The sequence below is a fragment of the Peromyscus californicus genome, unplaced genomic scaffold, assembly GCF_007827085.1.
Source record: "Peromyscus californicus insignis strain IS unplaced genomic scaffold, ASM782708v3 Scaffold_2__1_contigs__length_46816999, whole genome shotgun sequence".
In the NCBI taxonomy this organism is placed as follows: Eukaryota; Metazoa; Chordata; class Mammalia; order Rodentia; family Cricetidae; genus Peromyscus; species Peromyscus californicus.
In genome coordinates this window covers 24,749,289-24,767,280 of record NW_026294540.1, presented here as the reverse complement: position 1 = coordinate 24,767,280, position 17,992 = coordinate 24,749,289, and the positions used below count along the sequence as shown (strand labels likewise).

Below are 17,992 nucleotides of genomic sequence, written 5' to 3'. Positions count from 1 at the left end.
CAATGAAACACTTTCCTAGAGCCCCTCCCCCTAGTGAGGGGCTGGGGTGGCTCAGTGGTAGAGCATCTGTCTAGAATCCCCCAGTGAGGGGCTGGGGTGTGGCTCAGTGGTAGATCACCTGCCTAGAGTCCCCCAGTGAGGGGCTGGGGTGTGGCTCAGTGGTAGAGCACTTGGGCAGCGTGTGGAAGACCGTGGGTTAATGCCTACTTCACAAAGAAACAAGCGAACAACTAAAACACCCACTGGCTGCTGAACACATGACTGAGAGACATTCTGAAATACCCAAGCATTTCTGCCAAGAGAATTTTGTATGGATTTCTGGATTAGCGCTCTTCCCTTCCCCCACTTGTGTGTGTGTGTGTGTGTGTGTGTGTGTGTGTGTGTGTGTGTGTTTCCTTATTCCTTATCTTCCTTTCTCTGCCCCCTCTTCTCCTTCTCTCTTTCTTGGCTTTTTAAAGACAGGGTGACTTCAGACTTGCAGCAATCCTCCTGCCTCAGCCTCCCAAGTGCTGGGATTAAAGGGGTGAACTGACAGCTTTTTTTTCTTTCTTTTAGATCTTTTTTGGTGCATGTGGCGGTACCCTTCAGATAGGTGTAGGCCAGACGGACCCATGAGCCTAATGGAGGGGAGCACCCCACTCTGCCTTCCGTGGTGGCCTGGTTCACCAGCTAGCTGTCCCCTGCAGTCATAAGGTGATCTCTGCAGCTTCGAGCAGCCACACCCAGGCAGCCCCAAAGCAAAGATCTCATCTCTGTCTATAAATGGCCTGGTGTAGTGAGGCTTGGTGAGGCACACTCGTAATCACAACACTCAGGAGGCTGGCTTAGGATTGGAAGATCCAGTCTAGGAGATATAATGAGACTCTGTGTCAGAAAAAAAAAACAGATCCAGGGAATGGAGGGCCCGTGCAGCACACGCAGAGCCCAGAGTTCCATCCCTAGATCCGAGTAAATCAGGTGTGGTGGCTTGCATCTGTAACACCCACCCTCAGGAGGTGAAGACAGGAACTCAGTGTCTTTCTCTACTGTGTGAGTTTGAGGCCAGCCTGGGCCACACGATACCCTATCTCGAACAAACCAGAGAGGGAATGCTGGTGTCCTCTGATGGGCCTCGGTCCGTTTCAGGACCACTGGGACCCCCAGCCACCTTCCCACATCCTAGTGAGGACATTTTGACTCCATCCCTCTTGTGTTCCGCCCACAGGTGACCAAGGATGGCAGGGAGGATGTGACCGCCATCTGCCTTCGTCTGCCCTCCTCGTGGCACCACCATGCAGAAGCCCAGTGGGCTGAAGCCCCCTGGCCGAGGGGGCAAGCACTCGAGTCCCGTGGGCAGGCCGTCCATTGGGTCAGCTTCATCCTCGGTGGTGGCATCAGCCAGTGGCTCCAAGGAAGGTATGTGGGGCCGAGCGCCGGAAGGGGGAGCTGCAGCCTGGGGACTTTTCCTGGGGAGACCGGAGCAAACGTGGATCCCACTCAGCTAGGACATCAGCAACAGAGCAAAACAAAGATTCCACCGAGTCCAGCATGATGAGCCTGTGAATTTACTGGGGTCACTTACCGGCGCGTGGGTAACTCAGAAGTAGCCCGTGTCACTCACAGGGCTCAGAAACTCATTGGGTAGCCCAGGCTGGCCTCAGGCATTCGGTGAGTCTCTTGCCTCCGCCTCTTAGGCACTAAGAGTACTGAGGTGCACCACAGTGCCCAGTTTATGTGGTGCTGGGAATGGAGCCCAGTGCCTTGGGCATGATGGGTAAGCCCACTACCCACCGAGCTACATGCTCAACTCCAACAGCGAGATTTTAAACCACAAGGGATCTCTGAGGTTCTGTTTGTTGTTGATGTAATAAAATACCCAGGCAGGCCGGGCGGTGGTGGCGCACGCCTTTAATCCCAGCACTCGGGAGGCAGAGGCAGGCGGATCTCTGTGAGTTCGAGGCCAGCCTGGTCTACAGCACAAGATCCAGGAAAGGCGCAAAGCTACACAGAGAAACCCTGTCTCGAAAAACCAAAAAAAAAAAAAAAAAAAAAAAAAAAAATACCCAGGCAGAACTTAAGGGAAAAGGATTGGGTTTGGGTCCACAGTTCGAGAAGTCCATCATGGTGAGGAAATCCAGGTGACAGAAATTGGAAACCGTTGGTCATATATCACCCATAATTAAGAAACAGAGGTGCAAAAAAAAAAATAAAAAAAAAAAAAAAAGAAAAAGAAACAGAGGTGCATAAATGTTGCTGTTCATCTCTGCTCAGGATTCCCTGCTCAGGGAATAGCCCCACCCACTATTAAAATGAGTCTTCTTATATCGGTTAACAGAATCAAGGTAATCCCTACAGGCATGCCTGTGAGATGGCCTGTCTCCTGGGAGATTCTAGATTCTCTCGAATTGACAGTTAGCACTATCATAGAGGGTATACTAGAATCAGAAATAGTTTGGTTAGTTTTCGAGACCAGATCTTAACGGCTCAAGCTGGCCTTGAACTCATGTCCTTCCTGCCTCGTCCTCCAGTGCTGGGATTACAGGTGGAGCCACCACAGAGATTCTTTCTGTATCTTTTCTGTTGACAATGTTGATTGTTTCTTCCTCTTCTTTTTGAGGAGTACCTAGTGAGAAACATCTCCACACAGTCCCTTCTTGCATTACACTTCACCCAGCAGTATAGGATCTTATAGGATCTGCATCTTATTGGATTGTCCCAGAGGTTTGGAGTCAACCAACTAGAATACGGTGCAGCCCAGATTCCCTTCCAAGATGGCAGATCCCCTTGTACTCATGGGAGGCATTCCAGAAGAACCTAGGAGGGCGCACGCCTTTGATCCCAGCACTCGGGAGGCAGAGGCAGGTGGATCTCTGAGTTCGAAGCCAGCCTGGGCTACAGAGTGAGTTCCAGGCAGCCAGGGCTACACAGAGAAACCCCATCTCAGAAACACAAACAAACTAAACAAGGAGCTGGAGGTAGAGGTGGAAGTGATCCTGCGGAGGGCTGGAATGGTGGTGTAAAAGCCCGAACTTAATTTGGGGGGAGTTGTGCAGAAATAAGACCCATCTCGGGGCTGGGGGATGGCTCGGTTGGTAAAGTGTTTACCACACAAGCATAAGGGCCTGAGTTTGGACCCCCGGCACTTGTGAGAACAGGGCCTGGCAGTTCAACTAAAGGACCCCTGGGGCTTGCTGGCCAGCCAGCCTAGCTAAACTGGCCAGTTCCAAGTTCAGACAGACAGACTGACAGACCCTGTCTCAAAGAATGAGGTCGAAAGTAGTAAAAGGAGATACCCAGTGTGGTGGTTAGTTGTTGTTTTTTTTTTTGTTTTCCTAGACAGGGTTTCTCTGTATAACAGTCCTGGCTGTCCTGGAACTCACTCTGTAGACCAGGCTGGCCTTGAACTCATAGAAGTCCACCTGCCTCTGCCTCCGGAGTGCTGGGATTAAAAGTGTGCGCTGTCACCACCACCACTTGGCTTGGTGGTTAGTTTTAATTGTCAACTTGACACGCTCTGGAATTACATGGCAAGAGAGAGTCTCGTGGGGGATTGTCTACATTGAATTGGCCTGTGAACTTGTCTGTTGGGGTTATTTTGATTGTTGTTGGACCTGGGAAAACTCAGCCTGAAAGCGGGCAGCGCGGGTCTCTGGTTGGGGGCCCTGGACTGTATGAGAGTAGAGGAAGCCAGCTGAACGTTAAGTATGCAGCCTTTCCTTCCTCTCTCCTCTCGATTATGGATGTGATGTGACCAGCTGTTCAAGTTCCCGCCTTGACTTGGCTGCTGTGACAGACCGTGACCTGGAACTTCGGAGCTAAAACTCCCCCCCCAAGTTGCCTTTGGTCAGGGTATTTTATCACAGAAACAGTAACTACGACACTCAGTACTGACCTCGGGCCTCCTCTGCATGCAGACACCATGTCCCTGGACGTACGACATGAATATGTACACACACAAAGACACATCTGTGAAAAGGATTGGACGCTGAGAGGTTGGGGAGGTATCAGAGATGAAGGCCAGGCATTCAGATGTCTTTCCAGCATGGGACGAGCTATGTAGGGTGTGGCCTAGGGGACCCCCGAGTATATTAGCTTCCCCGTGAGCATAGACTGCTGACAAGCCAGAGAGCAAATGTACAGTCATCCAGGCGAAGGATGCATGCTCACTGCCTGTCATGGGGAGGCCACAGGGCCGCTGTCCTCTGTCAGTACTCAAGGGTCATTTCCTGGGAGGAGCTTGAGGGTGCTGAGTAATGGTAGGGTTGAAAAACTGCTTTGTTGGGCTCATGAGCTCAATTCCTGGACCCACATGATGGAGAGAGAGAAATGACCACGCAAGATGTCTTCCAAAAACTAAAGCACACACCCCGACCCCCAACCCCCAACCCCAACCCCCGGTGTGCGCACACAACCAACAGCATATATACATACACGTAGCAACAGACATGGAATTCCAGGAGCTGAGTGAAGAATGGCTCATTGGTTAAGAACACTTGTTCTTACTGCTCCTGCAGAGGACCCGGGCTCAGCTCCCAGCATTTACACGGTGGCTCACAACCGTCTGGAACTCCAGTTCCAGAGGATCCAGTGCCTTCTTCTTCTGGTCAGACACTTGGACATACATGGTGCACATAATCATGTGCAATAAAACACCCATAGGCATAAGATAAATATTAAGGGGCTGGAGAGATGGCTTAGCGGTTAAGAGCATTGGCTGCTCTTCCAGAGGTCCTGAGTTCAATTCCCAGCAACCACATGGTGGCTCACAACCATCTATAATGAGATCTGGTGCCCTCTTCTGACCTGCAGGCATACAAGCAAACAGAATACTGTATACATAATAAATAAATAAATAAATAAATAAATAAATAAATAAATAAATAAATAAATCTTTTAAAAAAATACCAAAAAAAAAACATTTAAACACAAAGACACAAGATTAGCCACAAGCTCCCAGTAGGCTGAGCTTACTCCAGCAGAGGTGGCTCCGTGGAACCCGGTGGTTGGGGAAGTGTACCAGCCAGCCTGGCCCTAGGCCAGGATGTGACCTTCAGGGAGAAAGGCCCATTGTCTCTTCTGGGTTCTTTCTTCATTGGCTTTCCCCATCCAGTGAGGCCCCAGTTTCTTTTTTTTTTTTTCCCCAAGTGTCTGGGATTTAATCCAGAGCCTCACACATGCCAAGCTGGTGTCCCACCACTGAGCCACCTCTCCAGTCCCTCACAGGGGTGGGGAGACTTCTAGGCAGGTGCTCTACTACTGGGTCATTTGAGGCAAAGACTCTACCGTATTTTAGGGTGTCAGTGCCAGGAGCCATGGTAATAAATGCTAGGAAATAAGAGTAGAAGATCTCCAAAAAAAAAAAAAGCCGGGTGGTGGTGGCGCACGCCTTTAATCCCAGCACTCGGGAGGCAGAGCCAGGCGGATCTCTGTGAGTTCGAGGCCAGCCTGGGCTACCAAGTGAGTTCCAGGAAAGGCGCAAAGCTACACAGAGAAACCCTGTCTCGAAAAACCAAAAAAAAAAAAAAAAGAGTAGGAGATCTCGGGAAAACAGTTCCCATTCCTGCTGGCCCTTTAGGTTCCCGACCACCCATGAGACTGGCCTTCTGCTCTCTAAAGTGATGGAGGAGGTCCCAGGCATGGTGGTACATTTCTATAATCCCCAGCACTCAGGCTGGAAGCAGGAGGATTGTGTGATGAGGGCTAGCCTGGGCTAAATATTTTTTTTTTTTTTTTTAAAGATTTATTTATTTATTATGTATACAGCATGTATGACCAGAAGAGGGAGCCAGATCTCATTAGGTGGTTGTGAGCCACCATGTGGTTGCTGGGAATTGAACTCAGGACCTCTGGAAGAGCAGTCAGTGCTCTTAACCTCTGAGCCATCTCTCCAGCCCTGGGCTAAATATTTGATATTTAGCCTGGGCTAAATAATTGGTCCCAAAAAATTAACCAACAGTGTCTGGAAATGTAGCTGAGTTGGTAGGGTATTTACCCAGCATGCACGAGGCTTCTGGGGTCCGTCCTCGGCACTGTGTAAACCAGATGTAATGCACATCTGTCATCCCAGCTTGTGGGAAATAGGGGAAGGGTTAAGAGTTAAAGGTTATCCTTGAGGCTAGCTCGGGATATATAAGACCCTGTCTCAGAACAGATACATCAGTCAATAACACAAAGCATTGAGGAGACTGGAACTCTGCGGGGGACACCCAGGACGATTTGAGAGAGCCGTGTGTGAGTTGGCGCCTGCCTTGGGAAGCAAGGCTGTGGCTCCCTCCCAAGGCATGATGTCAGCTTTGGGCAGAGAGGGTCTGGCACGGGAAACAGCCTGGATGGATGCCATGTGTAGCAGAGAAGGTCTGTGTTGGTACCCAGAAGCATGACACAGGATGCAGCAGGGTCCCAGGGAAGAGACTTCAAGGGCGGATATCTCCCTGGAATACAAGTCGAGGAGGTCTGATAGGTGGGCAGGTGTGGAGCTAGGTGGAGGAGCGTGGATAGGATGGAGCACCCCTGGAGGATGCTCTGGGGAGGCCCTGTCAGCGGGACCCAGGACGATGTTAGCATCTGTCCTGGGCTGTGAACAGGAGAAAGGGGTTCACGACTCCAGGCACCTGCTGGGTGTGGCCTCCACTCTGTTCTGCGCTGGGTAGGAAGGTTCTGTTGGGTTGTATACGGCGGCCTTTCTCCGGAGTCTCCTTTTAGTCCTGTGTGTGTGTGTGTGTGTGTGTGTGTGTGTGTGTGTGTGTGTGTTCATGTGCCGGTGTACATGGGAATCCAGATGTGCATAGCGCAATGCAGAGGTCAGAGGACCGCGCAGGTGTTTGTGTAGCTTCCGTGGTGAGGGTTTCTCTCTCTCTTTTGGAGATAGGCTCTTACTGTGTCGTCCTAACTGGTCTAGGACTCACAGGAGACAGGATCTCCTATCATCTCCCTGTTTACACCAGGTTAGCTGGCCCATGAGCTTCCAAGGATTTTCCTGTCTCCATCACCCATGCTGCTGTCCAAGCTCTGAGGTGCATGACCATGCCCAGCTTTACCTGGGTCCTGGGGATTTGAACTCATGTCCTCATGCGGGCATAGCAAATGCTTTACCACTGAACCATCACCCTAGCCTCCGGAGTCTCCTCCCAGTGCAATGCCTAAGAAGTCCCTTCTGGCCCTTGGGAGATGTGCTGGGAAGCTGGGAACCTGGGTTTGCCAAGCAAAGAGTATGGGCCACAGGCAGCCCTTGTGCTCTGTCATTCAGGCAGGCCTGGAAGGACTTTCCCGGTTGTGTTTGTCACCTACCTGTCACAGCATTCATCTTGTCGAATTTGAATAACCCAAAGAGATAGTTCATCCTACACCACTGAGCCACACCCCAGCCCCTCACTGGGGGATTCTAGGCAGGTGCTCTACCACTGAGCCACACCCCAGCCCCTCACTGGGGGATTCTAGGCAGGTGCTCTACCACTGAGTCACACCCCCAGCCCCTCACTGGGGGATTCTAGGCAGGGGCTCTACCACTGAACCACACCCCAGCCCCTCACTGGGGGATTCTAGGCAGGTGCTCTACCACTGAACCACACCCCATCCCCTCACTGGAGGATTCTAGGCAGGTGCTCTACCAATGAGCTACATCTGAGCCCCTCAGATGTATGTTTATTTATTTTACATATATTTGTCTATTACTTATTTTACATGCGTAGGTGTGTAGTATGCATGTGGTCGGGCACACGTGCCACAGCAGGTGTGTGGAGGTCAGGTGACAGTTTGTGGGAGCCGGTTCTCTCCTTCCACCGTGTGGGTCCCAGGGATTGAACTCAGGTTGTCAAACTTGGCGGCAAGTGCCTTTAAGCCCTGAGCCAACTCACTGACTGTCCTCTTGTTTTGGAGATAGTTTTCCTGTGTAATCCAAGTTGGCTTAGATCTGTGGCAATCCTCCTGCCTCACCCTCCTGGGGACTGAGGTATGCTTGCTCCTCCACTCCCTGCTCATCACTTGAGTGCCTAGTCTGAGATGTTGTTTGAATCACTGGAGGACCAGGCCTGTTGCCCTTAACTACTTTCAATCAGCCAAGGTCAAGAACGTTCCTTCAAGGCTGGCTCCTCCACTCCCTCCCCTGACCACATCCTAAACTTTTTAATGGTGTCAGGATGGGGAAGCCAAGATGAGCTTTTCCTGGGCTGTGTGGCAGGGGGCAGGGCTGCCTTCTAATACTCCTGACGTTTTGTTCACTATCGATCCGGGAGGCGGGGACCAAGGCCAGCGCCTGCCTGCCTGCCGGACCCTATGGCCACTGCCTGAAGCTTCTCCATGGGGAGCTGGCTTTGCTCATTTCAGGGTAAGAAGAAGCCTGTCACATCCCCTCCCCACCCACACCGGGGTACCCCAGCTGTCTAAGGGCCCAAGTAGTAAGGGGGGGGGGCAGAGGGAGCTTGTGAGTGGCATTTTACTGTTGGAAGGATGCTGAGCACTCCTGGACCCAGAGTAAGCGGATGGAGGATGCCTTCAGGGAAGCAGGGTACAGAGGCAGCATCGCTGGCTAGGTGCCACAGGGTGGGGGTGTTCAATCTGCAGAGGGCTCTCTTTTGCTATCGGAGGGGCAGACTCAGCCTTCCTTGAGCACCATATGGGTGGGAATGGTCCGAAGGCTGATTGAAGGGGGATGTCATTCCGGGGAGGTTCCATCATTCCGTCCTTCGTGACCTGTGTCTTTGAGAGTCCCTGGGGAGAGGGAGAGGCTTGGAACAGAAAACCACTGGGGGCTTTAGGCCATGTATGTATGCTTTTTGAGGTGTGTGGGGGGGGGAGCCACTAAGGATGGACGGATGGTCTGTCTGGAGGGGGGTTGGTGTATATCCAGCTCCCGGAGCTGAAGTCCAGTAGCTCAGCAGGTAGACTGTGTACACTGAGAAAACAGCACCACGGAGTCGGGCAGGGGGAGAGAGGTTAAGAGAGGGGCCGTCCGAGGCTGCTGTTGTGTGACGGGTTGTTGGGAGTTGGCACAGGTGGACAGACACACCTCCTTAGGTGGCACCAAGAAGAAACTGCTGTATCCGGGGCCGGGTGACCCACCTTCCCTGCTTTGGTATTGCAGATTCAGTAACCCATCAGAGACTCATATTCATAACCCTTCTTGTGTGGTTAGGGTGCTCATTAACATGTTAAAAGGCTCCGAGAAGTCCCGCAGGGAAAGTACCCTTCACTTGATGTAAGACGCATTTTTTTTTGGGGGGGGGGTGTTTTTTTTGAGACAGGGTTTCTCTGTGTAGCTTTGGCACCTTTCCTGAAACTCACTCTGTAGCCTAGGCTGGCCTCGAACTCACAGAGATCTGCCTGCCTGTGCCTCTCGAGTGCTGGGATTAAAGGCGTATGCCACAACTGCCCAGCTCAAGGTGTTCCTTTCTCTCTCCCCCCCCTTTCTTTTTCTGGAGCTGAGGACTGAACCCAGGGCCTTGCGCTTGCCTAGCAAGCACTCTACCACTGAGCTAAATCCCCAACCCCTCAAGGTGTTTCTTATTTGGGCTTAGCATCCTGTGTTACTAGAACTGTGTCCCACGGAGCATTCAGAGAGGTGACCGCCTCCTGGAAGGCCCAGGACTTAGCATGGGATACTTTTCTTCCATCCAAGGCCATCAGGGCAAAAGCCACATTCATCCCAGAGTCTATAGGTCCTGGTAAGGCCTGTGCGCGCACACACACACACACACACACACACACACACACACACACACACACACACGTGCATGTGTGGGCGTGCCTGTGGGGACCTGGGGCTACTGTGGGATTCTTCTTCATCTCTCTTCCATCTTATTCACTGAGGCAGGGTCTCTCAGTCAAACTCCAAGCTCATCGATATGGCCATTCTCATACCCATCCTCCACCAGGGTTTCTGTCTCCACCTTCTGAGGCTGGAGTGATATGTGGCCATTTGGCATTTATAGTGGTTCTTAGATCCAGCTTCAGGTCTTCAGACTTACAGAGCGAGCAGAAAACCACTGAGTCATCTCCTCAGCTTCTTTTTTTACCTTTGTGTGTATGTGTGTGTGTGTTTTGGGTTTTTTGTTTGTTTGTTTCTTTTCTTTTCTTTTTTTTTTTTTTTTAAAGATTTAGCTATTTATTATAAGCGCCAGATCTCATTACAGATGGTTGAGAGCCACCATGTGGTTGCTGGGAGTTGAACTCAGGACCTCTGGAAGAGGTCAGTGCTCTTAACCACTGAGCCAGCTCTCCAGCCCCATGTTTCTTTTTTTTTTTTTTTTTTTTTTTTTTTTTTTTTTTTTGAGACAGGGTCTCTTGTAGCTTAGGCTGGTCTTGAACTCACTGTATATAATCAGAAATGACCTTGATGAAGTCCTGACCCTCCGGCTTCTACTTTCAAAGTGCTGTGGTAACAGGCATGGGTCATCACACCAAGTTCCTGTGCCGTTGGAAGTGGGCTTCATGTATGCACTCTACTACCAGTGAGGTCATGTTCACAGCCCCACAAAGTCCTTCCAGAAGAGCGAGATCGCTCCATGAATAAAGCAAAGTTAGAATGTGGGAAGTGAGGACTGTGCTGGCTTTTTTTAAAAAATTAACATTACATGTTTTAAAATATTCTTATTCAGTTATGTGTCTGTTCTCTGTGTGTGTCTGTTGTGTGTGTGTGTGTGTGTGTGTGTGTGTGTGTCTGTTGTGTCTGTTGTGTGTGTGTGTGTCTATTCTGTGCATATGTATTGTGTGTGGGTATGTGTACGTGAGTGCAGGTGCTCACAGACTCCAGCAGAGGGCATTGGATCCCCTGGAGCTGGAGTTACTGGCAGTTGTGAGCCACACGGTGTGGGGGCTGGGAACCCAGTTTGGCTCCTCTGCAAAGAGCAGTAGGTGCTCTTAACCATTGAGCCATCTCTCCAGCACCTTAGATCAGATATTTATTTATCTATACGTTTATGTGTGTGTGTGTGTGTGTGTGTGTGTGTGTACGCCACACACATGCACCATGGTGTGCTTATGGAGGGAGGTCAAAGGACAACTTAGATGGGTCAGTTCTCCCCCCTCCACCATCTTGGTCCTGAGATCAAACTTCAGTCAGTCTTGGCAGCAAGTACCTTTACCCATTGAACCACCTCACTGGCCCTGCCCTGGCCTTTTCTTTTTTTTTTTTTTTTTTTGGTTTCTCTGTGTAGCTTTGCGCCTCTCCTGGAACTCACTTGGTAGCCCAGGCTGGCCTCGAACTCACAGAGATCCGCCTGGCTCTGCCTCCCGAGTGCTGGGATTAAAGGCGTGTGCCACCACTGCCCGGCTTGCCCTGGCCTTTTGATAGAGTAGATGGGGAAGGTTTCTGAGGAGCCCAGTAACATCCTGAGGCAAGAGGTTATAGGAACCTCATTCAGAGTTGAGCGTCCCTTCCCTCCAACACCCCCAGGGCTCTGGCTCCCTTCCTTCATTATCCTCAGCTGGCTGAATTACAACTTCTCTTCTTGTATGTCCCCACCCCTCCCCCATCCCTGCTGACCCTCATTTGTCCTCCCCTGTGGCCTCCGTGTGACCACAGGGTTGGCCGGTAGTAGTTGCTCATTGATGGGGTCCCTCCTGGATGAGTCTTGGCAGGTAAGGAAAAGCCCTGCCGGGGTTGGACAAATAGTTCAGACCAAGAATGAGGACCTGAGTTCAAGCCCCAAAACCTATATAAAAAAACAACAAAAAAAAACCCAAACCATATTGGAGGTGGGGCTGGAACGGGACTCTGTTGACCAAGCTTATAGAAAGCTGTGGATTTCATCCCTGACATCACATAAACAAGGCACGGTGGTGCATGCCTGTAATCACAGGACTTCAGAGGCAGAGACAGAAAAAGATCCGAAGTTCAAGGTCATATTTCGCTCCATAGCAAATTCCAGGCTAGCCTAGGTTAGGAGACACTTTAAAAACAATCAGGTGAGGTGGTGTACATGCGCTGTAATCCCAGCGCTGTGGAGACAGATAACTTGGCAAGCCCAGTGAGACATCCTGCCTTAGAAAACAAGGTAAGGGGCTGGAGATGGCTCCGTGCTACAGAGCACTTGCTGCTTTTCCAGAGCTCAGTTCCCAGCACCCACAGCTGGCAGCTCGCAACCGCCTGTAAGCTTAGCTCCAGTCATTCCCTGCCCTCTTCTGGCCTCTGTTGGCACCTGCACACACATGGTATATGCATGCACGGCACACGCACGCACGCCCAGAGAGAGAGAGAGAGAGAGAGAGAGAGAGAGAGGGAGAGGGAGAGGAAGAAAAGGCTTGCCCCCTGCACAAGACAAGGCAAATCTTCATTCAGAGGACAGTGCCATCTGGGTCCCCACACTGGGCTCTACACCTGCTGTTGAACCAGCCAGCTGTTTCCCTCCCTCACTTTGGCCTTAGTCCTTTGCATCAAAGCTCCACTTGGAACTTTATTTTTTTGAGACAGGGTCTCACTATGTAGTCCTGATGAGCCTGGAACTCAATATGTAGACCTGGCTGGCCTTAGACTGTTAGAAATCCACCCGCCTCCTGTGTGCTGGGATTAAAGATTAAAGGCATGAGCGAACCAGACTGGGTTTAGTTTGAACTTAAAACCTCCCTTAACAGGGCTGGAGAGATGGCTCAGAGGTTAAGAGCACTGGCTGTTCTTCCAGAGGTCCTGAGTTCAATTCCCAGCAACCACATGGTGGCTCACAACCATCTATAATGAGATCTGGTGCCCTCTTCTGGCCTGCAGGCTGAACACTCACTGCATACATAATAAATAAATAAATCTTTAAAAAAAAAAAAAAAAAAAAAAAAAAAAAAAAAAAAAAAAAAAAAAAAAAAAAAAAAAAAAAAAAAAAAAAAAAAACCTCCCTTAACAACAGCAAAGTCTGAAACAACTTCTCATGCAACCTGGGCAGGCTAGCTTCAGACTTATGTATAGGTGGGGGATGATCCTTAACTTTTTTTTTTTTTTTTTTTGTTTTGTTTTTTTTGTTTTGGTTTTTCGAGACAGGGTTTCTCTGTGTAGCTTTGCGCCTTTCCTGGAACTCGCTTTGGAGACCAGGCTGGCCTCGAACTCACAGCGATCCGCCTGGCTCTGCCTCCCGAGTGCTGGGATTAAAGGCGTGCGCCACCACCGCCCGGCGATCCTTAACTTTTGATCCTTCATCCTGCCCCTCTGAAGTGTTGGGCCACCACACCCAGCCACTCAAGATAAATTCTGCTCTGCCTTTCTCACGAAGGGAATCTCTGTCCCGGAAGACAGTAGATTGCTTGTGTGTCATGGAAGCCTAGCTGAGGCTCTCATGGAATTGCCTGGTCTAACTTCGGACTCTGTCAGTAGCTCAGGCTGGCTTCAGAAGTCCTCCCACTTAAAGCCAACCCCAATTCTGAAATGACATGTGTGCACAACCCGATGTGGCTAGCCCTTGGCCTTCCTGGGGTTACTGGGCCACTGTGTGCAATGATGGGCGCCTCAGAGACAGTATTAGGTCCAGGCTCCACCCTCAGGTGATTCTGTGAGGATGTGGGCCAAGGGAACCATCCATGTGCCAGATGTTTTGTTTGGGTTTTTGTTTCCCCCTCCGCACCGAGACAGGGTTTCTCTGTGTATCCCAGGCTGTTCTGGAACTCGATTTGTAGACCAGGCTGGCCTTAAACTCAGAGATCCTCCTGACTCCGGCTCCTGAGTGCTGGGATCAAAGGCGTGCGCCACCACCGCCCAGTCCATTTGACAAATCTTAAGAGCTCTAACTACACACACTACCTGTCCCTGGCATAGAATGTCAGTACCAATAGACTTGGTGACCTCACGCCTAAAATCTTGGGGAAGATAAGGCAGGTGGGTTGCTGTAAATTGAAGGCTAGATTTTCCTGCATGGTGAACCCAAGGCCAGCTAAGGCTATGTAGTTTGATTCTTAAAACAAACAACAGAAAGGCCCTGGGAATGTGGTCCAGTTGGTATTGTGTTTGCCTAGCAAGCTGGAAGCCCTGGGCTCCATCCCCAGCATCCCGTAAATCAGGCATGGTGGTGCACATCTGTAATCCCAGCACTCATGAGGCGGAGGCAGAAAGATCAAAGCTATCATGTGCTGTATAGGGAGTTTGAGGCCAGCCTGGGTTACATGAGAGCATCTCAAAAAATTAAAAATAAAAATCAGAGTCCAGCCGGGCAGTGGTGGCGCATGCCTTTAATCCCAGCACTCGGGAGGCAGAGCCAGGCGGATCTCCGTGAGTTCGAGGCCAGCCTGGGCTACCAAGTGAGTCCCAGGAGAGGCGCTAAGCTACACAGAGAAACCCTGTCTCAAAAAACCAAAAAAAAAAAAAAAAAAAAAAGGTAAAAAAAAGTAAAAAAAAAAAAAAAGTAAAAATCAGAGCCCAATAGTACTCTGGAGATAGATAGGTAGGTAGATAGGTAGGTAGGTAGATAGGTAGGTAGATAGATAGATAGATAGATAGATAGATAGATAGATAGATAGATATACACACACATATATATATCTTACCTAGTTGTCATTTGGGGAAACTGAGGCACCAATTTAGGGAGGGGGTTTAACTAAGCCTGGCCAGTGTGTTACAAATCTGGATTTAGGGTGCTGTGTTGGGGCATCCCTTGTTCTCCCATCCCCAGGCAGCCAATAATCTCCCTGCCTGTCTCTGTGGGGAACTTGAAAGGGGTTTGGTCCCTGTGAGGCAGGGGCAGCTGGAGGGGCCAAGCGGGGGGAGGCTAAAAGGGGAAAGAATAAACCAAAGAAACTCTCTGATGGCATCATAGACTTGTGACCTGAGTTGTAGCAGCTGTTGAAGCAATTGGTTGGAGAACCTGTGACCCCTGGGAGAGGCAGGGGTCAGAAGAGATTATCTGAGGGTCCTGTGGGCTGGGACAGCTGAGGGTAGGGACAGCTGAGCGGGTAGCTTTTTTCTAAGAATAGCCACACTGGGTCCCCGAAACCCCGGGGCCCCTTCTTGTGTTTTAAACAAAGAGGACAGGTAAAGTGGAGTCCTCAGTGGGACTAAGGTGGGTTGGTCACCACCAAGGGCTTTACAGGTTTATGACCCATAGTTGCTTAGGCCTGCCAAGCACACTTTACAGGATTTTATTATTTGTGTTTGTTTGTTTTTTGTTTTTTGAGACAGGGTTTCTCTGTGTATCCCTGGCTGTCCTGGAACTCACTCTGTAGACCAGGCTGGCCTTGAACTCAGAGATCCACCTGCTTCTGCCTCCTGAGTACTGGGACTAAAGGCGTATGCCACCACTGCTGGCTCAGTTTTTTTTTTTAAAGATGTGATTTAATTTTATTTTGTGTGCATTGGTGTTTTGTCCAAATTCATGTCTGTGTGAGGGTGTTGAATCCCTAGGAACTGGAGTTACAAACAGTTGTGAGCTGCCATGTGGCTGCTGGGAATTGAACCTGGTCCCTCTGGAAGAGCAGCCAGTGCTCTTAACCGATGAGCCCTCTCTCCAGCCCTCCAGAATTGTTTTGCATTCATTTATTTATTATGGAAGGAAGGGTCGGCCTGGATTCCATGGCACACATCTGGAGGTCAAAGGACAACTTGTAGAAGTTGATTTTTTCCAACATGTGGGTCCCGGGGATTGAACTCAAGTCATTAGGCTTGGTGGCAAGCCCCTTTGCCCACTGAGCCATCCCACCAGTCCAACTTTTGTTTTGTTTTGTTTTGTTTTTGAGGCCCTGAGAATGGAACCCAGGCCTCACATGCAAGTGCTCTACCCTGTCAGCCACACTCCCTCCAGTGTGGACCTTGTAGGTGGCAGTGTGTCCCTGAAAAAAACTCAGACTCTGGACACCCTTGGGTGGGAGCCAGAAGAAAAAAGGAAAAAACTGAGTTACCCACTGTCCAGAAGGAAGAATAAGCCTTACACAGGTCATACTGCTGACCATGCCTGCCTCAGTTTCCCCGTCAGACAACTATCACAGGACATCCTCCAGCTCCGGCTGGCTGTCTTCCCCCCCCCCCCCCCCAGTTCCCAGGCTAGCCCTAACTACTGCCCCTTAACTTATCCACAGGGTCTCCCCTGCACAAGCAGGCCTCGGGCCCCTCCTCGGCTGGAGCCACCAGCGCGGTCTCTGAGAAGCCGAAGGCAGCTGAAGTGGGTGATGACTTCCTGGGGGACTTTGTGGTGGGCGAAAGGGTGTGGGTGAATGGTGTGAAGCCGGGCGTGGTGCAGTACCTGGGGGAGACCCAGTTTGCGCCAGGCCAGTGGGCCGGCGTGGTCTTGGACGACCCGGTGGGCAAGAACGATGGCGCCGTGGGGGGCGTGCGCTACTTCGAGTGCCCGGCTCTGCAGGGCATCTTCACGCGGCCCTCCAAGCTGACCCGCCAGCCCACAGCTGAGGGCTCGGGCAGCGACGCCCACTCCGTGGAATCCCTCACTGCCCAGAACCTGTCCTTGCATTCGGGCACCGCCACGCCCCCGCTCACCAGCCGCGTCATCCCCCTGCGGGAGAGTGTTCTTAACAGCTCCGTGAAGACAGGCAATGAGTCTGGCTCCAACCTGTCCGACAGCGGGTCTGTGAAGCGTGGTGACAAGGACCTCCACCTGGGAGACCGTGTGCTGGTAAGTGTGGGTGGTACCCGACTGGGCGCACCCCCTTCTCTGTCTTCTCCCCCTCACCCCCTCATGGATAAGCTGGACCCCCGGGGGCTGAGCAGAGAAGGGACTCAAAGGGAACGTGAACAGGGTCCAGGCTGAGGCCACATTCCTCGTTGGTAACACATAGAAGTGGAGGAGACGTGGGCTCTGAAGCCTGCTGCTGGGTGACCCTGGGCATGTGTATTAACCTTTCTGGGTCGCAGTTCCCATCTGTGTCTGTCAGCTTTTTGTGGCTGTGATGAAATACCCGAGATGAAAACAACTTACGAGAGGAAAGATGGGTTTAAGCACGTGACTTAGGCGAGGGTTCCATTCCGAGTCGGCCAGCTCCATTGCTTTGGGTCAGGAGGGAAACATCATGGCCCAAGGGCATGGTGGGAGAGAGCTGGTGACCTGTGGTAGCTAGAAAGAGGGAGGGGGAGATGGGGGAGTGAAAACCGAGTGCACAGCTTAGGGCCGAGCTGTCAAGATACCCACAGTGACTGCTTCCCCTGAACAGGCCCCACCTCCTCCACAGCCCATCTAGCCATGATCTCATCGTGGGTGAACATGGATGAGTCAGTGCCCTCATGATCAGTCACTTCTCAGTAGTGCCCCCAGCTGGAGACCAAGCCTTCGACATGTGTTTGTGTGTGTGTGTGTGTGTGTGTGTGTGTGTGTGTGTGTGTGTGTGTGTGTGGTGGGGCATTTAAATCCAGACCGGTTCTTTCTTTTTTTCTTTTTAGACAGGGTCCCACCGTGTAGCCCTGGCTGGCCTAGAATTTTCTGTGCACACCAGGCTGGTCTTGCTCAGACACCATGCCCAGCCCATAATACTTCTTACAAAATGGGAACTTCTGACTGGGCCTGTAGCTCAGGTGGTCGTGGCAAGCACAGATCCCAGGGTTTGATCCCCGGCGCCCCATAAAACAACATGCCGGCATACACCTGTCTTCTCAGCACTTGGGAGGTGGAGGCAGGAGGATCTAGGTGAACCTTAGGCTGAGACTGGAGGACAAGACGAGTTCTTCTATCCTGCGGGCCAAGCCGTGCCCCTCCCCCGCCCCCAGCTTCTCTCCAGCCTCCCACTTCACCCTCCTGAGGCTGGCAGCCAATATGGCAGTCTCTGTGGTAGAGGCATCCAGAACTTTCCGTAGGGAAGATGGTCAGTCATCTGAGAAATTGGAGAAGGCACGTCAGACTACCACTGAATATAGGGTCATGAATATTCATATCACTACAGATATTCATGTGGTGACAAATATGTGCACATGAATATTCATATGTTCATGAATATTCATCGGGGCAAAAAAGGGGGGGACTCCGGGGGGAGTGAAAAACATGGTTACTGAAATAAGAAAATGTCCAGACGGGTTAGGAGATTAAGAGAAGTCAGAAGTGATGAGGCATGTCTGTGATCCCAGCACTCTAGGGGGAGAGGCAGGGGCATGGATGGTGAGTCTGAGGCC

General features: G+C 51.1%; 1 protein-coding gene across 2 annotated transcripts in view; it reads left to right on the top strand.

Annotated features, from left to right (window-relative positions):
• Clip2 (CAP-Gly domain containing linker protein 2) overlaps positions 1-17,992 on the top strand; it is a 65,760-nt gene that overhangs the window by 14,486 nt on the left and 33,282 nt on the right. For both annotated transcript variants that reach the window (XM_052753944.1, XM_052753943.1), the window contains exons 2-3: positions 1,205-1,395; positions 15,958-16,508. In XM_052753944.1, the coding sequence (XP_052609904.1) occupies positions 1,272-1,395; positions 15,958-16,508 (675 nt within the window). In that variant the 5' untranslated portion in view covers positions 1,205-1,271. The remainder of the gene's footprint in view (positions 1-1,204; positions 1,396-15,957; positions 16,509-17,992) is intronic.